Source organism: Saccopteryx bilineata, chromosome 5, assembly GCF_036850765.1.
Source record: "Saccopteryx bilineata isolate mSacBil1 chromosome 5, mSacBil1_pri_phased_curated, whole genome shotgun sequence".
NCBI classification, from domain to species: domain Eukaryota; kingdom Metazoa; phylum Chordata; class Mammalia; order Chiroptera; family Emballonuridae; genus Saccopteryx; species Saccopteryx bilineata.
This window is the reverse complement of record NC_089494.1, coordinates 156,031,877-156,058,664: the sequence shown is the minus strand read 5'-3', so window position 1 is coordinate 156,058,664 and position 26,788 is coordinate 156,031,877. Positions and strand designations below refer to the sequence as shown.

Sequence of the window (26,788 nt, the reverse complement as noted above, 5' to 3'; positions counted from 1 at the left end):
TAATATTTCATGAAGTTGTTTATTCTTGTTATTAAAACTTGGACTCAAGTAATCCTGGTTATTCTGGACAAAGCACCTTGTTTGTGGAGGTCATTTAATCTTCCTTTTCGACAATCACCTCTCCGTGAAGCACCTTTCTTCTTTGACGTAACATGTGAAAATAGAGTTGTGGAAACACTTCATTGAAAAAGAAAACAAAGAAAGATAAGCTATCGTTGGAAATTACTTATACTTGAGAGCTCTTAAAGGAGGCAAAGTTTGAGAGCAAGCACATCATATTCCACTGCTACCCCCTAATACTTACAGGGTCCACTGCTACCCCCTAATACTTACAGGGTCCACTGCTACCCCCTAATACTTATAGAGCTCAGGGTAGGAGTACAAATGGAGGCACACATACCATCTGCCTAAATATTTTAATGCCGTAAACTGTGGGTTTGCTAAGAAGCCCATAGCTTACGGCATTAAAATATCTTGATAAATATATCTTCGTAATGTCCTGGAAGGCCATGTTTAAATTTAGAATCCTGTAACAATTTGGAATACTGTGCCAGAACACCCCAGCAAAGTTGCCCTCCTCGTTGCCTTCTCTCCCTTCTATTTGTGGTCCTGAACCACAAGGAGTCTTGCGACTCTATGTGTGGATATGCAAGCCCACACAATCCATACCCTCCCAAACGGCTGCCCGTAGCTACCCTTTTAATTTCAGGGCTGTGTACACGGCTGCCATGGCTAACCCTCAGGAGAACCGCCTGGGGAGAGGCCTAAGCAGTCCCTGATGTACACTCAGTGCCACTGTGGGTAGCAAATTCCACGGTCACTGGTTCGCAGAGTGTGTACCAGAAGGCAGGAGACCTGTGTGGAGAACCATACAGGGCCTAGAGCAGAAGCCCCTCTTAGCTGGATATAAGGGTAGTCTGTTATATACAAACTCAGAAATGTGCATGTATTAGACCAGTTAGACAACCAGTCATCTACACTATCAAATTTTGGGAAATCACTCTAAGTCAACTTTAATCAGTACTTTGGATTACAGTATAAATATTAGTGAATGAACAAATTCACATCAACTATCAACAATACAAATGTGAAAATGATAGTTATAAACGTGAATATGATAAATAGAATAACCAAATCAATGAATTTAGTAACAAAACACGCTTTGAATATCTTGCTTATGCAACTTTAAATAACTATTTTTAAAACATAGTTCAAATGGAGAAAAGTAGACATTAGCTTTTACTTTTTTAAATTTAGGTACTGCCCATTTTGATAAAAATAACCATTATATTACACTATGGGCCTAAATATATTCAGGTAATACTATATACTTGAAGCAAACTGACTGATGATTGTAAATGCTTCTCTAACATTCTGAGTAGTTTAATAGAAGTATAGGTTTGAATTCAAATCCTGGCCTTATTAACTAACTGGGTAACCTCTCTAATCTGTCAAGTCCTGATGATAAATAAGAACTAACAATACATCTTTTGAGTATTAAAATAAATTCTGAAAAAGTACCTTTAATACTTTTAATTAGCAAAGAATGTAGTAAGCAAAGCAAAATTAGTTATTATTACTGATATTAATAATCAAGGGGAAAACAGCCCCCTGGCTGATATCTCCCAGCAAGTGGGCTTGCAGGAAAATGTCAGCATGATGAACTGAGAGGCTGCTACTGACATGGGATGGAGTTATATCTCCCAGGACATGGAAAAACACAGTCAAAAAAAACTAGTTTGACCCTGGCCGGTTGGCTCAGTGGTAGAGCATCGGCCTGGCATGCGGGAGTCCCGGGTTCAATTCCCGGCCAGGGCACATAGGAGAAGCACCCATCTACTTCTCCACCCCTCCCCCTCTCCTTCCTCTCTGTCTCTCTCTTTCCCTCCCGCAGCCAAGGCTCCATTGGAGCAAGGTTGGCCGGGGCGCTGAGGATGGCTCTATGGCCTCTGCCTCAGGCGCTAGAATGGCTCTGGTTGCAGCAGAGCAACACCCCGGATGGGCAGAGCATCGCCCCCTGGTGGGCGTGCCAGGTGGATCCCGGTTGGGTGCATGCGGGAGTCTGAATGACTGCCTCCCCGTTTCCAGCTTTGGAAAAATACAAAAAAAAAAAAAAAAAAAAAAAGAAAGAAAAGAAAAGAAAAAACTAGTTTTCTTGTTTCAAACCATGATTTGTTGGACCGTGGGTTTTCGTGCAGATGTCTCAGTGGTCATGAGGAACAGCACTCTATGCCTAAACTTGCAACTATGATATTACAGACATTGAAACAAGGACCAGCTCTGCTCAAGGGTGCTGCCATTCATTGAGTGTTGGGAAAAGCACGGGGGTATAAACAAGTGTTATAGGTATATCACTCCTTAGCCCTCCTGAACTGATTCTGGTGGAAATCTAATGATAGGCTGAAATGGACCAAGGGGAGGGGAATAAAAACACTACCTGACCATCAAGTCAATCTTGATTTTGAAAAGCTAAGAAACTGGAGGCTTTCAGGTGCTGATCACGTTTTATGCTCATCTCCTTTAGGTTAAATATTTTATATTGTGCCAATGTAGATTTAGATTCCATAAACTTTTTTTTTCTTTTTAAGTGAGAGGAGGGGAGATAGAGAGACAGACTCCTGCATGCACCCCAACTGGAATCCATCAGGCAACCTCCATCTGGGGCCAATGTTCAAATCAACTGAGCTATCCTCAGCACCTGAGGTTGAGGCTCAGACTGACTGAGCTATCCTCAGCACTCGAGGTCACGCTCCAACCAATTGAAGCACTGGCTGTGAGAGTGGAAGAGAGAGGAGGGAGAGAGGGAAGAAAAGCAGATGGTTGCTTCTCATGTGTGCCCTGAGCAGGGATTGAACCCGAGACATCCACATGCTCTGTCCACTGAGCGAACTGGCCATGCCCAGAAACTTTTCTTATTCATCTCTTACCCCACTGACATCAGTCTCTAATTTTATTGAAAAGAGCAACTAACCACCTTGCTTTACAATGTCCCGCTAGTGACTATCAAAATTTGACCTAAGCATATACTATAATTAGTATTTAAATGGAGTAAAGCTTCAATAATTCATTGCAACTATTAAAAGGTGATGAGAAATTAGTAAAAAGGCTCAATTATTCAAAATATTTTAGGAAAAGTAGCTTCATTATTTTCTAGGGCATAGAGCAGCACTCATAAGACTAAAAACGTACTCCTAGATTTTTCCAAGTACATGCTTAATGCATACGTAGAAATGACCTGACATTTTTTGAATAAAATGTTTCTATTCAGATACATAATTCAAAATGCTTACAAATGTGTGCTTTAAAAAAAAAAATTCTGCTAAGCTTATTTTTAAGTAATTTTGAGAAGGTAATCATCTGTGTATTAATTTACTTACCTTTCTTCTCATAACTAGGAAAAAGTCTTTTGTGACTCACAAGCTCTTCAATTATTTCAAATTAATGAATATATGTGGGATTGAAAAGAGGTCTGATATATTTGCAAGCCATTATTTCTCTTTAATTATTAAGCTAGCAATTATAATACCTTTCTAAGAACTTTCAGAGCATATGATAAATCAAAAGTACTAATGAATACATACTTACATGGTATATAAGAGGCCATGGTGATAAGAAGAAAATAATAGTAGTCAAAAGAGACATTGTATTTATTAGGAAGTCTTATTGAAAACATTCCGGTTTTCTTCACATATGGTAAGGCAGCATATATTGTGAGAAGTTCACCAGCAACTCCAACAGGATATAAGATGATAAAAAAATTATATCTGGAGAAAGAAAAACCTCAAGAGAATTATTTTTCTAGAATATGTATTACATTTCTCATCATGGTTCTTTTGCTATTACTATATTTAAACTTAAAAATTCTCCTTCCTATACCTATTTATAATAACCTCACACGAAAAGGTTGATTTTCTTCTACTTTAATCACTTGCTTATTAATTATCCCCCACCCCCCATAGTTTACATTTCAAATGGAAAGATTATAATAAAAAGAGAGGTCAACTTACATTATAATACTAAAATAACTGAATACACTTTTAAAATGTATATGCAGTCTTTTAAGCATTTTAAAGTATACAAGTATTGTATTGTAAAACATATGTAGCACTGTAAGGTACTGTGACAGTAACTCCTATGACACCTGGAATCACAAGTGTGTATTTTTTGCCCCCCTGCAGCTAGACATTTATTGTTCAAATGCTGTGCTTTCAAAGACCAGTTGTGATCCTAATTTTACACCTAACCTTGAAATTGCCGGTATAGTTCTTCGGGGGAATTTTGGAAACTGTGGCTACTAATTAAAAGAGAATTAATATGTCAGAAAACTGATAATACTACCTAAATTATCCCTAACTACTAATAAATATATTATATAAAACTACGTTCACAAACAAAACAAGTTGTTTCCTGCATTCTTATATTAAAAACTAGTTTCATTTGCATAAAAGAGAGCTGAGAGCCTGACCAGGCAGTGGTGCGGTGGATTCGAACATCAGACTGGGAAGCAGAGGACCAGGTTTGAAACCCTGAGATCGCAGACTTGAACGTGGGCTCATATGGCTTGAAGGCGGGCTCACCAGCTTCAGTGAGGTGTTGCTGGCTCGAACATGGGATCATAGACATGACTCCATGGTCGCTGGCTTGAGCCCAAAGGTCACACTGGCTTGAAGCCCAAGGTCGCTGGCTTGAGCAAGGGGTCACTCTCTCTGCTGTAGCCCCCCACCAGACTCCCCCACCCCGGACCCATTAAGGCACCTAAGAGAAAGTGATCAATGAACAACTAAGGTGCCGAAACAAAGAATTGATGCTTCTCATCTCTCACCCTTCCTGTCTGTCTGTCCCTCTCTGTTTCTCACTCTGTCTCTGTAAGGAAAAAGAAAAAAGAGAGAGCTGAGAGAGTTCTATTCAAAATCCCAAATCATCATATTTCATTCATTTGGATTGTGGCAAATCCTCTGACATGAAGCAGGCCAGGTGCCATTTATGGTACAGTCTGAGGAACAGTCTCCAAGTTTCTATAGTGCAGCAGCAGGAGCTTCCAGGATCCAAGGCAAATACATTTCTCCATTTTTTAAAAAAAATAAAATAAAAAAACATTTTTCTCCAAGTCAGTCACTATATAGAAGGAAATTAGAGTCAAAACTTCAGTGGAAAAAAAAAAAAAAGACTCCCTATCTTACATAATCATTTTGTTGGCATTAAGAGATATTAGTAAAGAAAAGTCAAATTTGTCAGTACGACAGAAGCTTGGAGACAACCTAAAAACCACCTTATTCTGATATGCCAAGGATATGCAAGGACTAGAGATGGTGGATGGGGACAGAATTATTATCAAAAGAAAATGGTCCTTTTCCTGTCCCTCTTATCTACTCGTTTCCCGCAGTATATATATATCACCTGCTTTCTTTCCAGTCTGTGAAGTTATTTGTGTATCATTTAAATCAATCTTTTGCTATATCAATTTAATATCTCAATCAAAAATCATATAACTGAACATATTAGATTCCTTTTCAAGTAAAATATTCAGACTTATTTAAGTATTTTTAACTTTACATGACTCAAGATTTTTAGAGGTAGCATTGTTCTTTAATTAAAAAAAAAACTCGCCTGACCGGGCGGTGGCGCAGTGGATAGAGCGTTGGACTGGGATGCAGAAAACCCAGGTTCGAGACCCTGAGGTCACCAGCTTGGGCGCGGGCTCAACTGGTTTGAGCAAAAGCTCACCAGCTTGAGCCCAAGGTCACTGGCTCAAGCAAGGGGTTACTGGGTCTGCTGAAGGCCCGCAGTCAAGGCACGTATGAGAAAGCAATCAATGAACAATTCAAGTGTTGCAACGCGCAACGAAAAACTAATGATTGATGCTTCTCATCTCTCCGTTCCTGTCTGTCCCTGTCTATCCCTCTCTCTGATTCTCTCTCTGTCTGTTTAAAAAAAAAAAAACTCCTAAAATAAACTAGTTTAAAATCTTAAAGAATGATTATTTTTAATGAGATGAGAATAAATTATATAATTTTCTTCATTTGCATTTATAAAAGATTACATGTCACCAACTCTGAGTTCTGATGGCAGCAGGATTTAACTAACATTCGGAAAAAGATATAATTTTCCTTAAAGATTTCTAACTGGTATCTAAGTTTTTTTAAAGGAAATGTATTTTTGAAACTAAAATGAAAACATAACAACATATATAATTATATTTGGTGAACTTTTCTAGGAACACTTCCAACACAAATAGAATCAGATTATATTTGAAGCATCACAGTAGGCCAACTAGTTATAAATGAAGTAATTTCTAAAGTGAAGCTTTATTTGAGAACAATAGCTTCAACATTTGAACAGCAAATACGACTTCGGGTTATTTAAGGGGGTTGGCAAACATAATTACTCACGATTATAATGAAATGACATGATGTATTAGGCTAACATGCATTTCAAAGTTGAAAGGTACCTTGTTTAACATTAAGACGACTGAAAAAAGAATTTCTAAACAGCAAATTTCAACATGCAATGGTAGAGTTCTGAACTGTTCCAGAAATTCAAGACGTGCAAATGCATTCCAAAAGGCCATTAAAGACTATTATGTTCCACAAACAAATGTTATAAATACAGTAAATTTAAAAAGGACTATGTCAGGAATTAGTATTTTTAAAGGTGCTAGGGGTCCAGAAGACTGAGGTCACACAAAATGACACTGGCAAGCATTCTAGGATTAGAGTTCAGTACCTTCCAAACCACCGACCTTATGAAAGGCCCAACTGCTAAAAGTGAGTACATTTGCAGGTACAACAGGAATAAACCAAAATAAAACCAACCAACACATATAAATGGTAATGCAACCTTCTTAAGACAAATTATGTTTAGGCTCAAATTTTAATTTCAAAGCATTTTATTTTTTTGTTTTGTTTTGTTTTGTTTTGTTTTTTGTTTTTTTTTTTGTTTTTTTTTTTTACAGAGGCAGAGATAGACAGGGACAGACAGACAGAAACGGAGAGAGATGAGAAGCATCAATCATTCGTTTTTTCTTGCGCATTGCGACTTCTTAGTTTTTTTTTTTTTTTTTTTTTATTCATTTTAGAAAGGAGAGAGGGAGAGAGAGAGAGAGAGAGAGAGAGAGAGAGAGAGAGAGAGAGGAGAGAGAGAGAGAAGAGGAGAGGAGCAGGAAGCATCAACTCCCATATGTGCCTTGACCAGGCAAGCCCAGGGTTTCGAACCGGCGACCTCAGCATTTCCAGGTCGACGCTTTATCCACTGCGCCACCACAGGTCAGGCCACGACTTCTTAGTTGTTCATTGATTGCTTTCTCATATGTGCCTTGACCGCGGGCCTTCAGCAGACCGAGTAACCCCTTGCTGGAGCCAGCGACCTTGGGTCCAAGCTGGTGAGCTTTTTTGCTCAAGCCAGACGAGCCCACGCTCAAGCTGGCGACTCAGGGTCTCGAACCTGGGTCCTTCCGCATCCCAGTCTGATGCTCTATCCACTGCGCCACCACCTGGTCAGGCCAAAGCATTTTATTACAAACAGAATGATAAGCCACAAATGTCAAAGTCTGAAAAATTATATAACACAATTAATAGTGATGGCCCTTGTACAGGGAGATTATAAAAAATTTAAAAGGGTTTTTCTCTTCTTTTTGGTTTATTGGTTTACTTATATATTATCATTTATTATATTTTAATATGTATATTATGTTATAAAAAGTAATCAATAAAGAAAAAGTGGTAGGCTTTTAATATATAGGGATCAAAAACAAGTCTGACACTAGTTATGGATTACCTTCAAACAAGTTAGAAATGTATTACTATAAATGCCAGTTTTAAAAATAACAGAAATATGAATATAGCATGACAGTATTTATAATAACTCAAAGCAGTATTTATAACATTAGGAACCTAAGAAAGATCTATATTCTAGAGATAAAACACTGAGTCAGTTATACTACGAGCTAAATCTAAATATGCTTAGTGATTTTTTAAAAAAAGAGCTACAAGATATAAACAAAAAGAAAGTGCTTGACCAGTGGTGACACAGTGCATAAGGCATTGACCCGGAATACTGAGGTCTCAGGCTCGAAGCCTGGAGGCCACCGGTTCTGAACACGGGCCTGTCAGCATCGGGTCACTGGCATGAGCAGGGGATTGTCCATACAATTCCAAAGCACTAGCCAGTTTGAGCCCAAAGGTCGCTCGCTGGCTTGGCTGCAGTGAAGACACATATCAGAAACAATCAATGCACAACTAAAGTCAAGGCAACTATGGCCTGACCTGTGGTGGCACAATGGATCAAGTGTTGACCTGGGAATGCTAGGGTCACCAGTTTGAAACCCAGGGCTTGCCTGTTCAAGGCACATATGGGAGTTGATGCTTCCTACTCTCCCACCTTCTCTCTGTCTCCCTCTACTCTCTAAAAATGAATAAATTAAAAAAAAAACCCAAAAAATTTTTAAGTAAAAGCAATTATGAATTGATGCTTCTCACTCTTTCTCTCTTTCAAAAATAAAAAAGCAAGTATAATGCCATCCTATTTGTTTTTAAATTTCACATTTTGTTTTGAAAAAGGCTTGGATAGGTAAACTCTAAATGTTTTCCATCCAAGGGGAAAGAAGTGGATCACATAAAAGTATAACAGGGTCTTTCTACGTTTTTTTGTACAACCTCCTATACTATTTGAGCTCTTTACAATGAAAACATATTATTTCTGTAGTTTAACAAAAAAATGTAAATGAAAATGAAATTACTGTGGAACCCTTTTATCCTACTACATAGGATAGATGCATACGATATCTACATCTATTATCCTGTGCCTCCTTGAACTTCTAACCACCTGGCATGTCACATAGCTGTTAGTGGTTTTATTTTTTGTCTCCTCCATCTTGGATACAGAGATTTTGTTGTGTTCATGCCAGCATCTCAGGTATGCAGTTGGCGCACAGCACATTAAGTTCTTGTTACTGTTGTTATTGCAACTATAAGTACAACAAAGAGAATGAAATAAACAAATCTATGCTGGTTTGTGATTTGTTCTCCAAAGAACAGTCTAGTTTTTATAATAATTTTAAGTTCTTTTTTTATTTTATTTTTTACTTTTATTTATTCATTTTAGAGAGGAGAGAGAGATGGGGGGGAGGAGCTGGAAGCATCAACTCCCATATGTGCCTTGACCAGGCAAGCCAGGGTTTTGAACCGGCGACCTCAGCATTTCCAGGTTGACGCTTTATCCACTGCGCCACCACAGGTCAGGCTAGTTTTTATAATAATTTTATAAAATATCAGCTGCTTAAAGAATTCAAACTTTGAAAAGAACAAAACTGGCTCTGGCCTGTTGGCTCAGTGGATAGAGCAGTGTCGGCCTGCTGTGTGGATACTTGATCAGGGCACACATGAGAAATGACCACCTGCTTCTCTTCCTCTCCCTTTCACCCTTCTCTCCCTCAGCCCCAGGTGAATCCTGGTCAGGACACATGCGGGAGTCTGTCTCTCTATCTCCCCTCCTCTCACTTAAAAAAATAAAGTCTTTTGCTTTAAAAACTGTTGTTTTAGGACAAATATTTAGAACCTTTGAAATACAAATGTTGTTCCCATTTCAAATAATAAAATTTCAAATAAATGAGACTTTTAAAAATGTCTGTCTCTGCTATTTAAGACATACTGAAAGAACTTGACATTGCGTGAATAAGATACTAAAAACTGTGGCTACCAGATTGAAAAATAAATCAATCCGACAAAATGCCTTATTTTTGGCACAGAGTTTATTTAATATAATTCCAAGAATGTGTATTTTTCTTTCAAAGAAAAATTAATGACCAACTTATAGGTTAAGGATGCTAATATGACTTGTCTTATATTGATTTCACTAAAAATATATATTACTGTGATTTCTCTCTGATCATTAAATTATGCCTTTAGAATGCAACTTATAACTCTGCTAAATGTATAGAACAGCAGCACCCTGGCACCACAGGATTAATTCTCTGGTGTTAGCTTAGCAACCAAATACACATGCACAGGACTGCAAGAAACTAAACTACAAGGCATCGCCACCTGGCCCATTTAATGAAGTATGGCAAGTGGTTGAGAAGACTGAATGTGTAGAAGGAATAGCGAGTAATCTCTGTCACCGTCCACGCGACCAGAAAAAGCACCACACTCTCCTCATTCTGGATCTGCAGAATGACAGAAAAATCCAGTGTTGTTTGGGCTGAACTTTTCTCTCCATAAGAATATTTTATCTTAATTCTTTACTGTGCATCTTTTATTATAATGGAATGGTATGGTTAGACAGATATAATGTCACCACTTCATAATTCATTATAAACACACAATTTAAATATGTCCTTAGCACAGAAATGGTCACATTTCTACGGGATTCTCTCTCACCCTTTAGCTATCCACAGATAGCATCATCCCCCCCCCAAAAAAAAAAAAAACACCAGCATGGGAACAATCTAACCCTCTGATGATCTACTGGCCATCAAATCAGGCCCACTCTGTTGTAGCACTAATTCAAATCTGCCCACTTGTCTCTGGCCTTGCTACCACCAATTTAATCCAGGGCCTTATCACTTCTCATCCAGACCACATGACAGCCTCCTAAAAAGTCTCTCCAGTCTTTATTCTCTTCATGGAAGAAAATTTCCTCTTAGAAGCAAAACAAAGAAGCAAACAAAAACAAAATTGGAGGCAGCTAGTCCTGTGACTTAACAGCTTCATTGGTTCCCCTAGTCCCTGGTCGGCAAACTGTGGCTCGCAAGCCACGTGCGGCTCTTTGGCCCCTTGCGTGTGGCTCTTCCACAAAATACCACGTGTAGGTGCTACCTCAATAAGGAATGTATTCAATACCTACCTATACAGTTTAAGTTTAAAAAATTTGGCTCTCAAAAGAAATTTCAATCATTGCACTATTGATATTTGGCTCTGCTAATGAGTTTGCCGACCACTGCCCTAGCTTAACAAGAGGAAAGGCTACAATGCTACCACCTAAGCATGAAGTTCAAGGTTCTGTATAATATGAGCTCAGAAATCTCTCCAACTTCATCTGCAATCACTTGACTCACCTCCACCTTGACCACCACACCCCTGCAACCCCAATACGTCTCTCTGGTGACAGTGAACTTGACGCTCTGAACATTTGTGCCTTAACACATGCTATTCTAACTAGAATGCATAGAAAACCTTTTATCCTTCATCTTTTTAAGATTGAGTTAAAACATAAGACACTCTAAAAAACATTTCCCAAACCTCTCCCCTCACCCTGAGCAGTAATTTGCTCACCCTCCTTGTTCTCAGTATTTCGTTTGTATCTGTATTACAACATGGGCCAATATTGTACAAAAATGTGTCTGCCTGACTGTTATATGTCTATCAGTGCTCAACTTACACATTCTTTTCTCAAGGAGCTGTCCTTCACACCCTAGGTCAGGCTAAGTCCCCAAGTATATTGTAGTACATGCTGGTCTCTAGTTTCAAAGCACCAATACTAATATAATGAAACAATTATTTGTGCAACACTTGTTTAGTATCCCTCCCAATTATAGTCAAAAACCATATTGGTGTTACCTATAGCCAGATTCCTAGCATGGTGTCATACACAGGGCAGTTGTGCAGTGTTTATTGAATGATTCAACATATGTATATGACTGCCCCTTGTACCCCAACAGCTAGGACACAGGACGGCTGGAATGCCTTATTCATTTTCTGTAAATCCATGAATTATCACAGTGCCAGGTATACAGAATGCACTCAGTAAATGTTGGTTAAATTAATGAAAGAGTGACGGAAAGGGAAAGTACAGTTAGATAAAATTAAATAGCAATTTTACGGCAGAGATCCTCTGGAGCATAAAGAAAAAGCAGATGGATCTTCTTTCTTTTGGGGACTGGCCACCCTTTAGCTTGTTTTTATTTTAGACTCTTTTCTCCAGTTAATGTTGGCCACCCTGTCTTTTCTTTCTTCTTCCTCAGTCTTCAGACTCTCTTTGGTCCTGGCTCAGCTCTGACAGTCATCTGCTGTCCAGATAGTCTCTTTTATTCTGTTAATATTGGACGCCTGCTTTAAACTCATAGCAATCTGAATTAAAAGTCTGGCTCTCCATGGACCAGTATGGCAGTCACTGGTCAGGGACCAGGTGGACTGAGTAAGTTGAGTGAAAATACTAGTCAAGAGGGCTAAAGTGTAGAGCAGTGGTAGTCAACCTGGTCCCTACAGCCCACTAGCGGGCATGCCAGCTTTCATGGTGGACGGTAGCGGAGCAACCAAAGTATAAATAAAAAGATAGATTTAACTATAGTAAGTTGTTTTATAAAGATTTATTCTGCCAAACTTAGCGAAAATCTGACATAAAGTACTTGGTAAGTAATTATTATTATATTCTTTAACTTTGCTTTATAAATTTTATAAAGTAAAGTTATTTCCCTACTTTATAAATCATCATTACTGTGGAACCGGTGGGCGGTGAGAAAATTTTACTACTAACAGAAATACAAAAGTGGGCGGTAGGTATAAAAAGGTTGACTACCCCTGGTGTAGAGTAATAAAAGGGCAGAAGGTCCAAGCGATCTGTCTCCACACAGACAGGAGGCCAGTGAGTCTTGCAGGCAATGGAAGGGAAGACAGGTCTCATCCCAAGTGGAGGAGACAAGAAAGGCATCTGAAGAATGGAAAGGAGGCCAGAGATCTGTCCTCAAGTAGACAGGAGATTCCAGAGGCTGTCAAGAAGATGAGAAGGGCCCATCTGGGAAATGTTTCTGTTATGGTTTAAAAAACCCAATATCAGTCCTGGTCAGTGGCTCTGTGGATAGAGTGTCAGCCCAGCATATGGACATCCCAGGTTCGATTCCCAGGCAGGGCACACAGAAGAAGTGATAATCTGCTTCTTTCTCCCCTCTGCTCCCAGCCTCTCTCCCTCTCCCCTTCTCTTCCTTTCCCACTCCTATAGCCAGTGGCTTGATTGGTTTGCACATCGACCCGGGTGCTGAGGATAGCTCAATTGGTCCGAATGCAATAGCCTCAGGTGCTAAAAATAGCTCAATACTTGAGCATCAGCCTCAGATGGGACTGACAGGTGGATCCCGATCGGGGAGCATGCAGGAAACTGCCTCACTATCTCCTCTCCTCTCACTCCCCCCCCCCAAAAAAAAGAAGATGCAGCCAAATGTCTTGACATAGTAAGCATGTGTGTGTTTGCCTAAAAAGGTTTAAGCCATTAAATACATTCAGGTCTCTCTCCTATCATGTCTCAATAAAAATGTACTTATTTTTCCCTAGGCTCCTTAATTCCACTAACTTTTAGTCTTTCCCATTTGTTCTGATCTCCAGAACTACATTTACTTTTTTAAGTCTCTTGTTACAACATTCAAGGCTACATGAGAAAAAATAAACTGTTTACAATGACAACTACAATTATAAAAACAAAGACAATACACATAACCTTAGTAGAAAATAAAAATTTCTGTTAACCATTAGAAGAAGAATATTGACTTTAAAAGTTGGAAAACACCAGAGGAGAGTATATTATGAATATAAAATGCCAATATTTGTTTTTGCCTGTGTTTCAGAGTTATTCTACTAATTCACTGAGTCAACAGACAATCACACTTAAATCCAAACCCAGTAATTTTTTTGTCCAATAGTTCTCCTTCCTGAAATATACCAGTATTAACATTTTAGATTTCTATTAATAAAAAAGCTGTCCCGCAGGCTCAAGTAGAGAATATGTCTGCGTCACTTACTGGTTTGATACTGTGAGTAATGAGCCACACCATAAAAATTCTGGAACTCACTTGGACCCCAGCCACAAGCACAGAAGTAGGCACAATTCCTTAAAGAGAAAAACAAGTCAAACAGTGTCTTCAGGCAATTTATACCAAAAATAAAAATTAAATAAAAAACTCACCAATTAAGCAGTGAACTATCTGTAAGCAAATAAAAAAAATCACAAGTTAGTAGCGTTCAACATAAAATAAACCCGTTAATATTGTGCTTTAAATGAATCTATAGGTTGTATGTAATCAACAAAACTGCTTTGCTTAACAAATATATTTTCAAGTAAATACTAAATGACAGAAAAATAGCATCATTGAACACTTACCTCAAGCAAGGCAAATGTCTGGAAAAATTTCAGTGTCTTCTGAATACTTTTATATAAACCTTTGTGTGTTCCTTTTTCCATATAAAAACGTACCATGGCAATAGCTAGAACCAACCACCTAAAGAAAATAAAAGTATTTTATAAAGTTCTATCAAAATGAATACCACTGATCTTCCTAAAAAGGATGCCGTAACTTATATAGTAATAACATGTATGTTTTATTATGCTCAGTTAATTATTCTATTTTTAAAAATCCCAGGAAGAAATGATGCACATTATTTTTACATTGACTCTTCAAAGGAGGGTCTAGAGCATATTTGAGACTGACTACATAAAAATGTCAAACAACATTCATTGTGACTGACAGACTGAAAAACATCGGGTTTACTATCAAAAATGAAGTTATTATAAAGCATTTAATAATTATATAGAATTATATAGTGGTTTCTTAAGGTAAAAAGCTGTGTATGTATAAATATCTACTTTATATAAATGCATAATATATAACTATATGTAATTATAAATAAAATCTTTAATAAGAATCAATATTTTTATAACTTAAATAAAAACAATTGCTATATAATGGACATATTGAAGATCAGGCATGGACCTGCTTTTATAGAGTTTATTTTTTTTAAAAATCTATGTCCTCACTTTTCAAATTCTATTTGTACATCAAATATAGAGTCTTTACTGTGAACTAATGGTAATTAAAATATAAGCTGCCCTTCAGGAGACCAGCTTTATCACCTTACTACTCAACCTCCTAAACCTAGTGATGAGAGGTAAATTTTTTTTTGGTTTCTCTCACAATTACAAAAATATAGTTAAGTTTGAAAAAGTCCCACCATCTGTAACTGTTTTAAATCTGAAATGATGTACCCACGGACATGAATAGCCACCCCAGGCTTTTAAATTAGTGATCTCCAGAGTGTCTAGTTAAATGGACTTATAAATTACAAAATTACTTTTAAAAATAAAACAAAAAACTCATCAGATTTGTACTGAACCACAGAAGATCCCAAATTGCCAAAGCAATCTGGAGAAAAAATAACAAAGCCAGAGATATCAGCAACAATAATCAAAACAGCATGGTATTGGCAGATTAACAGACACATAGACCAACGGAACAGAACTGAGAGCCCAGAAATAAAACCACATATATGTGGGCAAATAATTTTCTATAAAGGAGTCAAAAACACACAATAGAAAAAAAAAAACCTTCAATAAATGGTGCTGGGAAAATTGGAAAAACATGTGCAAAAGAATAAAACTAGACTACAATTTGTCCCTCTGTATACAAATTAACTCAAAATGGAGCAAAGACTTAAATATTATATCTGAAACAAAAAACTACATAGAAGAAAAACATAGGTACTAAATTCACAGACCTTGGTCTTAGAGAAGATTTTATAAACTTGACCCCAAAGGGAAGTAAAGGCAAAAATAAATGAATGGGACTGTATCAAACTAAAAAGCTTCTGCACAACAAAATAAACCACCAACAAAGGAAAGCAACTGCCTGACCTGTGGTGGCACAGTGGATAAAGTGTCAACCTGGCATGCTGAGGTTGCAGGTTTGAAACCCTGGGCTTGCCTGATCAAGGCACATATGGGAGTTGATGCTTCCTGCTTCTCCTCCTTCTCTCTCTATCTCTCCCCTAAAAATAAATAAAATCTAAAAAAATTTTTAAAGAAAGGCAACCAATTAAATGGAAGTAGATATTTGCAAACAACACCAATAAGAAATTAATATCCAAAATAAATAAAAAACTCATATAACTCAATACCAAATAGATAATCCAATTAAAAATGTGCAGAGGACTTGAACAGACACTTCTTCCAAGAACACATACAAATGGCCAACAGATATATGAAAAGACGCTCAACTTCACTAGCTTTTAGAGAAATGCAAATCAAACCTACAATGAGGTACCACCTCACACCTGTTAGAATGGCTAGTATCAATAGGACAAATATAAGAAGTGTTGGAGAGGCTGTAGAAAAAAAGGAATCCTCTTTCACTGCTGGTGGGAATGTAAACTGGTGCAGCCACTATGAAAAACAGTATGCAGTGTCTTCCAAAAAATCAAGAATAGAGTTACCATATGACCCAGCAACCCCTCTTCTGGGTATCTATCTTAAAAACTTGGAAACATTTATTTGCAAAGATATACGCACCTCTATGTCCACTGAAGCATTACTAGCATTATTCACAGTAGCCATGACATGGACACAACTCAAGTGTCCTTCAGTGCATGATTGGATAAAGAAGATGTGGTACATATATACAATGAATACTACTCAGCCATTAGAAAAGACAAAATACTGTCATTTGCAACAACATGGGCGGACAAGGAGAATATCATGCTAAGCAAAATAAGTCAGACTAAAAAAGTCAAGAACCATATGATTTCACTCATATATGAGATATCAAACTGAAAGCAACAAGTGAGCAAATAAGGAAAATAAACAAAAACTCATAGACACAGATAGCAGTATAGTGGTTACCAGAGGGGAGGGGGTAGGGTAGTAGTCAGTAAAGGGGGTCAAATATATGATGACAGAAGAAAATTTGACTTTGAGTGGTGTGCACACAATGCAATATACAGATAATGTATCACAGAACTATATACTATAAACATATATAACCTTACTAATGTCACCCTAATACAGTTAACTAAAAAAAGAGAAAATATATGGTTTTAACTTTTTAAGGAACAGTCATAAAGTGACTTCAGACTCCTACAAAGAAACTACTGATTGAATCAGATGAACATGCAAGCTCAATAGAACATAAGTAAGTGGCAGAATGACACTTTCACTCTTGGATCTTCTACTCCACCTCAGCACAGAAGAGAGAAGCCATGACTTTCTTATGAAATGTGAAAGGTCAGATGAATGTCTGAAACTATCACAAAGACCTCTGAAATGTAGACATATTCCTGATAATGACAATAACAATATAGATTCAGCGTGCTTTCAGTGTTCTACACACTGTTCTAAAAGCATATTTAACACCTAAAAAAAAAACACATATTTAATCTCTTAATATTCCACCCTAACAGTGACCCTATGGGGAAGTGACTACTATAATCCCATTTGACTCCTTAGGCCAGGGGTCGGGAACCTATGGCTCGCGAGCCAGATGTGGTTCTTTTGATGGCTGCATCTGGCTCGCAGACAAAACTTTAATAAAAAAAATAATAACGTTAAAAATATAAAACATTCTCCTGGAATGCTGAGGTCGCTGGTTCAAAACCCTAGGCTTGCCTGGTCAAGGCACATATGAGAGTTGATGCTTCCTGCTCCTCCCTTCTCTCTCTCTTTCTCTCTCTCTCTCTCTCTCTCCTCTCTAAAATGAATAAATAAATAAAATCTTAAATATATATATATATAAAACATTCTCATGTATTACAATCCATTCATTTCCTACCGCTCATGTTCATGGTTGCAGGTGGCTGGAGCCAATCACAGCTGCCCTCCAGGACAACACCAAATTTTTATTGGATAATGCGTAAGGTACACGGGTCGTTGTATGGCTCCCACGGAATTACATTTTAAAATATGTGGCGTTCATGGCTCTCTCAGCCAAAAAGGCTCCCAACCCCTGCCTTAGGAAATAGGCAGAAAGGGTCACATAAGCACTCACCTGCGACCTAAACCCACCACTAGCTCAGAGTCTATGCTCCATTATGTTATACTGGTCTGGTTCTAAGTATATACTGTGCCTTGAGATATTTTCTAATCATAGTAATTCATATATTTAAATTATAAGCAAATTTTAAAAAGTTATAGGGAAAGTTATACTCAAATATTGTAACTGACATCAGTGTGCTCTCAAAAAAGTTTGAAGGTCATTCTTCTATATGAGACAATCACCATGCAGAGACATCAAGTGACTTATCTAAGTCTTAGAGTAAGTTAATGGTTGAGTTTGAAATACAATCCTTGAGGTCTCCAAAACCCAGTGCTGTTCCCTTTCCACTACAACACGGCTTTACTGAATCCAACTGCTGGTGTCACCCCCACATGAGAGCTGACACTGAATTCTGTGCTAGGCTAACCCTAGACCACTAATCTGGATAGTATTTTAGGTACCCTCCAGGTTTAAAACGTTATTTCATTACCCTCAATTCCAAGTCCCTACACTACTTCTAATAAAGAAAACAAAAAGTTCATCCCTGGCTGGTCGGCCTGGCATGTGGAAGTCCCGGGTTCAATTCCCGGTCAGGACACACAGGAGAAGCACCCATTTGCTTCTCCACCCTTCCCCCTCTCCTTCCTCTCTGTCTCTCTCTTCCCCTCCCACAGCCAAGACTCCATTGGAGCAAAGTTGGCCCTGGTGCTAAGGATGGTTCCATGGCCTCCGCCTCGGGGGCTAGAGTGGCTCCAGCGGCAATGGAGCAACACCCCCGGATGGGCAGAGCATCGCCCCCTGGTGGGCACACGGGGTGGATCCAGGTCAGGCACATGCGGGAGTCTGTCTGACTGCCTCCCCACTTCTTACTTTGGAAAAATAAAAAAGAAAAAGAAAAAAAAAGTTCAATAAGATGTTTGAATTCACACTTTCCATATACATGGCTCTTTTTTTTTAGGTAAATCCAAAGTCATATTTTTACAAAAGATCAAAGAGGTAAGTTATTAGCCTACCAAAGAATTCATGGGCAAGTTTTCTGTATTTTTAAATAGCATGACATAAAAATTCATCCATTATATCATTATAACAAATTTTACTGTTACTCCATAGGTGGCAGTATTGTACCAACTAGTATTGTATTATGATAATACTAATCACTAACCTGTTTAAAATAAAGGAAATTAACACAGTGGGGTCAGAAAGGGCCACTGAACCATCTATGCTAATCTCTCATCTGGCCAAGAACTAATCTGAAGTAATGAGCACTCACTTCCTAAATCCCACTAGAACAAATTCTCTCCTAAGGGCCCTACATTTACCTAACTGGACTTCTACAGCCATCAGTTCAGTAACTGTACCAAAACCAAAAGCAATTCCAAAAACAATTAGAACTTATACATTTAGAAATTCTTTTCTGAAAATGTTCTGTATTAAATGTGTATGTGCATGCATGGGTGTGTGTGTGTGTGTGTGTGTGTGTGTGTGTGTGTGTCAGAGCTATTGATTACCCAAATGGATACACGGTTTTTGACAAAACACTCTCTAAGGAAAATGTAAACATGTGTTCCACTTGTAGAAAGTTCCTTGCTTACTTGTGTAATTTATTTTATTGTCTTTAGGTTCAACATTTATTGCTAAGCCAGGTAATGTGCCAGAAGCTGGGGAATTAGAAGATAAACAGGACAGTTCTTACCTCAAAGAACAGAATCAGTAAGTGGAGACAATAGAACAGTGCTGTAACAGCAGATACATGCCATTATTTGCTAAACACAGGGCCTTCTTCTGGAGCCCATATGGCTATAACCACCCTGAGAAACCTTACTGAGAGACGGGCTTTCCTCTAGCTGTCTTCTCATGTTTCTTTTTCTCCTGAGATTTCTTGGAGACCACATGCTTCTTTAAGAACCTGTTTATCTACATCTCCTTTTTAAAAAAAATTTTAAACACTGCATTTTAAATGTTTACTACAATTTCAAACATAAACAAAGATATAGAGAATGCTATAATGTGCCCATTCCCCCCTTCAACTATTATCTTATGGACAATTTTGTTTCATTTAAACCTTTTTCACTTCTCTCCCCACCACCTCCTCTCCTCATTATTTTGAATCAAATCATACCTCTTACAGTAATTCATAAATGCTCAATTATATATCTCTAAAAGCATTTTTAAATAAACATAATTAGAATACCACTATCCCATTTTTTTAAATTGACAATAACTTAAATCACAAAACAATGAAAACACAAATTTCCTCAATTGTTTCTTTTCTTTACATTATGATTGAAATAAAAATCATACCTTGCAATTAGTTGCTCTGTCTTTAAGTCTCATTTAATCTATAGGTTTCCCCTCCCTCCCTCCATTTGCTTTTCTCTTAGAGTTTTTCTGTCAAGACACTAAGTGGTTTGTCCTGTAGTTACCCTCAGGCTGGGCTGCACTAATCAAATACCCAGTTGTCATTTATTTGTTCTTCTGTCCCCTAGAATTCCTGTAAGTTGATAGTTACAGGGGCCTGATCACACAGTTCACGGTCCAGGCTACTTCACAGGCTGTGTTGTGTACTTCTTTGGGGAGTACACAATTTCTGGCTGTCCCTCTTGTCTGTGATGTTAATCGTCATTGATAATTACTGTCCAGACCCATTATTTTAGTAGTTATTAAAAAATCACATTCTAATTTTATCTTCTTTATTTTAAAAAAAACTTTTTATTTATTGATTTTAGAGAGGAAGAGGGATGGAATGAGGGAGGAAGGGAATGAGGGAGGAATGGAAGGTGGAAGGGAGAGAGGTGAGGTTGGGAGAGGGAGAGGGAGAGGGAGAGGGAGAGGGAGAGGGAGAGGGAGAGGGAGAGGGAGAGGGAGAGGGAGAGGGAGAGGGAGAGGGAGAGGGAGAGGGAGAGGGAGAGGGAGAGGGAGAGGGAGAGGGAGAGGAGAGAAAAACATCAACCCGTTGTTCCACCTACTGATGAATTTACTGGTTATTGTATATGCCTTGACTGGGGATGAACCTGCAACCTGGCGTATCAGGATGGTGCTACCCAGCTACCCAGCTAGATCATTTCTTCTTTATATTATACCTCTTTGAAAGTAACCATTTGGAGGCTTGTACCAGCAATGGTCTTTGACATTCATACCATCCATACTTTCCTATATTGCTCAATGACACGTCTAAATTTCCTTATCTGAAACTTTCGTTTAGCAGCTAATGCATATTTTAACTTATTGCACATAACACATTTAAGTTAACAGAGTTAAGCTGAAAGGTTCATAAAAGAAAGAAAAGCAGATAAACTAGACTTTATTAAGACCTTCTGCTCTCAGAGACATTAAGAGGAGAATGAAAATCCAAGCCCAAACTTGGACAAAGTATCATATTTACAAGTCACATAATCTGATAAAGGGCTTGTATCCAGACTATATGAAGGACTCTCAAAGTTAACAGAAAGTGAAACAACCCCATAAAATATGGGCAAAAGATCTGAACAGACACCATTCCAAAAAGATAAACAATTGGTAAGTAACCACATGAAAAAATGCTCAGTGTCATTAGTCCCTAGGGCAGTGGTTCTCAAAGTGTGTGCCCTAGAAGATTTCCAGGTGTGCCCTATGGTATTCCAGAGAAATATGTGTCTGTTGGGGACCAAAAAACCAACAGGGTTTTTGGAGTTTAGATTTTGGGGGGTACAGAAGTGTGGGGAATTGGCTGTAAACTGACAGTCTGCCCCCCCCCCACCTCCACCTCGCCTGATTAGGTTGCAAAAGGCTGTTAAGCTGTGGTGCTGGATTGTTTCCACTACCTCCCACGGAGAAAGACTGGAGGCAAGTTTCTTCTATCCTTTGTTTGGTATAAAGTTAAGATGATATGTATGGTGGGGGTTTTCTGCACTCAACACAGTTTGCCTTTCAAATATATGCCCAAACATTGAAGAAATCGCTAGGACACATCAGGTTCACGTTTCTCATAAACATAAGAATGAAAAAACTTAACACATTAGCACCGGGACCTGCCGAATTTACTAAATCTTACTAAGAATATAATTATCTAAAAAGATAATTTCTTATCTTTTTTTTTAACCCCTTTTTTACAAATTCTAAAAAGCGTAACAAAAAATATAAACATAAAAATATTTTTAATGTCAGAATAAATTTAATTTTGTCATATTTATTTTGTTTAATTACCATAAAAGCATGCTTGGACTTTATATATTTTTTCTTTAATATTTGACTTAATTATTATAACATATTTCTCAGAAATTTGTATATAGTGCACCTACAATTATTTGTAGGATTTTAAATGTGCCCGACTTCAAAAAGTTTGAGAACCACTGCCCTAGGGAAATGGAAATTAAAATCACAATGAGATAACACAGCATATCTATTAGGACATCTAAAACTATGACTGACTATACCAAGTGCTGGTGAGAATATGCGGCAACTGGAACTCTCATTCATTGACTGTGGAAATGGAAAATGGTACTACCACTTTGGAAAACAGTTTGGCAGTTTCTTAGGAAATCAAGACTGTGACTTCCATATGACTGAGCCACTCTACTCACAGGTGTTTATCCAAGAAAAATGAAAGCATATGTCTATCTAAAAATCTGTACATGAATGTTCATAGCAAAAAATAAGAAAGGACCCAAATGTCCATCACTAGATGAATGGATGAACATGTTGTGGCAAATCCATGCATAAAATATATGTCTATTATTTAATATTTTGGAAAACATATACCATATGCCTAAATCTTGGGTTTGATGATCTAATAATTCACAGTATGAATAAAATGAAAATGTCTTAAATAGTTGTTATTTCTGCAAGAAGTGTATTTTTAAATTAACCACTAATAATAGGAACTATCATTTTTAAACACCAACTGTGTTTCAGGCACCCTGCTAAACACTTCATATCTATAATGTTTAGTCCCTGTAATAATCTAGCAAAGCTGTGTTGTTCCAATTGTACAGATGAGAAAACTCAGGGGCACAGAGGTTAAGTAACTTATCTGAAGTTCCCCAGCTAAAAAGTAGTGAAACCTAACCTTTCATCAACACCTTCCCGTACCATTTACAGATTAAATCCAAACATGTTACTGCGGCATTTGAAGCCTTTGCAGTGACCCAGACTGCCCCTCCATCTCCATTTCCCTCCCTACACTTCAGCCCATTTGCTGTTGCTTCATCAGCATGCCCAGTGATGTCATGCCCAATTCAGGCTGCTCCCGTCTATGCCTACTAAATCCTACGCATCCCTCAAAGCTCAGTTGAAATGCTGTCTCCCCCACAAAGCTTTGTTACTCTGACCTAAAACCTCTATAGATACTTATTTCATTTCTTTTGTTGCCCTAGGAAGGTTATACTTCTTCAAGGACAGGACCTAAAATATTTATTAATCTTATGTTGCTTAGTTAACCTAGGAAAATGCACTTAGCCTCAAAAGTATTTGTTGAAAAGGAAAAAAAAAAAGGAAAGAATAAAAGCTCACTTCCCTACCCATATTTACTTATATTTTTAATTTATTGATTTTAGAAAGAGAAAGGGGGAAGAAGGGAGGAAAGGAGAAACATCAATTTGTTGTTCCACTTATTTATGCATTCGTTGGTTGATTCTTGCATGTGCTCTGACCCAAGACTGAACCCGCTATCTTGGCTTATTGAAAATACACTCTAACCAACTGAGTTACCTGGCCAGGGCCCTTACATCCTTTAAATGTGTCATTCTACTCTGAGAATTCACCCTAAACAACTAATTCAATACAAATAATAAAAATAAAATGTTATTAGGGCATGATTTAATCAGTTATCATATATCTACTCTACACTTATATGACCATGAAAGACTGTATTTATGAAAATTACATATAAATATTTGACAGAATAATAAATGAAAACAATATACTATAGAGCAGATACTATAACTACAATACTCTATAATGTATATTCATTTACAATAAATATTTATTGACTGCTTCATGGAGCTTACACTTTAATGGAGAATGACTGACAATCATCAATAAGACAAGTTAGTAAAATAGACTGTATAATTATATGGCAATAAGTGGAATGGAGAAAAGTAGGAAAGGGCAATAATGAGTTTTTCAGTGGGGTTGCTATTTAAATGAAGATAGCCAGGTAAGGCCTCGCTGAGAATAGGTTTCAATAAAAACCTGAAGGTTAGATAGTCATACAAAACAATTTTTTAAAAGGTCATGCTAGTTTATAGAATTATGCAAGTTTTTTCACACTTCTGTAAAAATTGTATTTCTTAAATATTTTATTTTCAAAACTATTACAAAAAAAGTAATAAACATTCCAAAGTTCTATTAAGAGAAAAGCAAAACCCCATTAAATGTAGACCTTTGGGTTCCACTTTCAACACTTCTCTAGCCTTATTTGCCAAGGTTCCCCAACTTCCCAATTAAATCAAAAGAAAATACCCAAGTTTTATCACATTTCATGCCTATTTCCAAAATTTCTCACTGGAAAATATCTACCCTCTACATATGTAAATCCTATTCCTTCTTCAAATCTCAATGCGTTTAGAAAACCTCCAAAGAATTAGTTACATAGATCATTCCATTTCAGTTACCCTTGCCTTTAACAGAGATGAAATGACAAGGGACCATCTCACAACAGGCAGGGAGACAGAGAAGTTTCAGATAAGCAGTAATTTGCTGGGGCAGGTTGGAAAGAGAGGAATGAAGTGTGAGAAACCAAAGGCGACAGCATTAATTCTGCTCTAGGTCGGGTAAGTGACCTAGAAAATTTCGAAGAGGGTGAGATGGTCAAAAGTCACGGGAGGTATATGTTGGATATTATACGAAGAGTGAACAGCCTGAGCAAAAATGAAGAGAGCTATGAAAATTAAAATGAATGGTGCGATAGTCACTGTGTAACAACGTGTAAGTCAAACTCAATGCCAGAAACAAAACTACAAAGTATCAGTAAATGGAGCATGGGGCCCTAAAGATGCTGGACACGAGTGACACGCTCCAATAAGACAGGGTGTTTTTGTGTTTTGGGTTTTTTTTTAACAGTCCCAAGAAAGAAGCTCTAGGAAGTATGTTTACTTAAAAAATAAAAATCGTGGTGACAGTAACAGTTTTAAAAGAAACCTCTGCCCAGAGATCTGCAACACGAGGGAACGCACACTAGGGGTCGGCAGCCGAGAAAGCGGGTTTGGGACACCAACGGGACAGCTCCGGGCTCCGGGTTGGCTGAATACAGGCGTTTCTCCAAGAACAGGAGCAGCGGCGGTGCCCGGGGCGGTCGGGCAGAAGCAGCCTCCCCCGCCGATCGGCCCCGCATTCCTGGCCGGGTCTATACTTAACCTCCGGCCCGCGCTGGCCGCCGCGCCACGCCGTGCACCGTATTAGGCAATGCCCATGAGCTGGGCCCGGTCCCCCGCCCCGCTCCATTCAACCCGCCGGCTGGGCCGGCGGCTCCCGCGCCCCTCCCCCACGGCCTCTGCCCGCGCCCCCACGCCGCAACCCGACCCCGCGCCCACCTCCGCGCGCCCCACCTGCGCGCCCCTCGAGTCCGCGCCCCCAGCCGTCCAGCCGGCGCTGAGCGCGCGGAGTATCAGGACACAGCAGCGCGGGGAGGCCTGAGGGAGCGCAGGGACTCTGGGGCGTACGTACCCCGCGGTCATGGCGATGTTGTAGAAGGTGAGCCAGGCGGTGGCCGCCCAGCCTAGGCGCCTTCTCTTGCTGGGGGCCTCCCTCTCCTCGGTGTCGGAGGCACCGCCGTTGGTGCCGTCCTCCTCGCTGGACGCCATGGTTGCGGTGCAGCCGGGGGAGGTGGCCGAGAGGGGAAGGGGAGTGGGCGGGGGCCCTGCCCAGCGCGCAGCTGAAGCGCCGCTGCCCGCTGCCGCCGCCTCCGTCAGGCGCCCCATCTGCCGCGCGCAGGGGGCTCGGCGACGCCTGCCCGGCCGCCGGAGGGGTGGAGTGGGCGCCCCCGGCCGCCGCCCCGGGCGCTCCGCCCCCGGCCCGCGTGAGGGCGCGCGAGGCGGAGACCCGGCGGCCCCGCCCGGAGCGCGGGGCCTCTGGGGCCCCAGAGTCCGTGGGTACGATTTGTGGGCTTTTACGAAACACCTGCCTGCTGGCTGAGGGAACCTCCTCTCAGAGAGACGCCGCAGGCGCCGGGTGCCTTGCTACGGCATTCGGTCAGTACAGACTCACCTGGGCTTCGAGTGGCCCTGCCCCACCCAGCCTTTCATAAAGTGGTTTCTGGATGCCGAGACAGGTACAGGGATATTCCCGCTAAAGCTTCATTCTTAAGAGCTTTGGGCGAAGAAATTTCCACTTCACCTGGCTTCATTTTTACTGGCCTGAGGGGCGTGGGATAGTGGGAACACAATAGGACTGACCATGGAGCCAGGTGTTGTAAGGGCATTGATTTATATGCAGTGCAGAATGGTTCCTGTTTGAGGGAAGCTCGAGGAAAGAGGACATGGCAAAAAAAAACCAACGAAGAAAAGTTTGAATACATAAAGGCAATCCACCGACCTAGGGCTCACAAGAACCATTTCCCAGTAGGAAGCTACTATCCCACTGTTCTTCACGCTATGGTTTTCCTTTATTCATTTATTTGTTTAATTTGCTTACTTATTTATTTAAATCTTCCTCCAAATACACTTTCTCCTAATAGCTCTTGCCTATTTCCCCTTCAAGAAGGCAGGGTCTGGAGTTGCAGTACTGAAATTCAAACCCCAAATTTCTGGCTCCACCAGTCTGTGTGAACTTGGGCAGCTAAACCTCTCTTATGCCTGTTTCTTAAATGGAAAGAATTTAAAAACCTACCTCATGTGACTGTTGTGAGATTTAAGTGAAATCATCTGTGTAAACCACTTACAGGCCTGAAACACTTTGAGTCCCCCCCAAATCAGCATGTTAGCACTCTTCTGTCAATTCCGGAATTCCGTCGATCCAGGGGAAGAAATTCTGCTCAGGCCAACGGAAGCGATCTGTTTAATAGGAGCTCCTCCTGGAACTGGAACTTTGCCCCAGTCCAGGGCCAACCACCCAACAACTGTAGAGACCCAGGTCTGGGAGCTTTTCAGCTAT

General features: G+C 39.3%; 1 protein-coding gene across 1 annotated transcript; it reads right to left on the bottom strand.

The window, feature by feature from the left end:
• On the bottom strand, window positions 1-25,715 carry HACD1 (3-hydroxyacyl-CoA dehydratase 1). Its single transcript, XM_066279553.1, has 7 exons — window positions 25,364-25,715; window positions 14,083-14,200; window positions 13,888-13,906; window positions 13,724-13,812; window positions 10,038-10,159; window positions 3,586-3,764; window positions 1-177 (listed from the first exon to the last, which is right to left on the bottom strand). The coding sequence occupies exons 1-7, from the start codon at window positions 25,615-25,617 to the stop codon at window positions 95-97; spliced, it is 864 nt and encodes a 287-aa protein (XP_066135650.1). The 5' UTR covers window positions 25,618-25,715; the 3' UTR covers window positions 1-94.
• Between the last annotated feature and the right edge of the window lie 1,073 nt (window positions 25,716-26,788).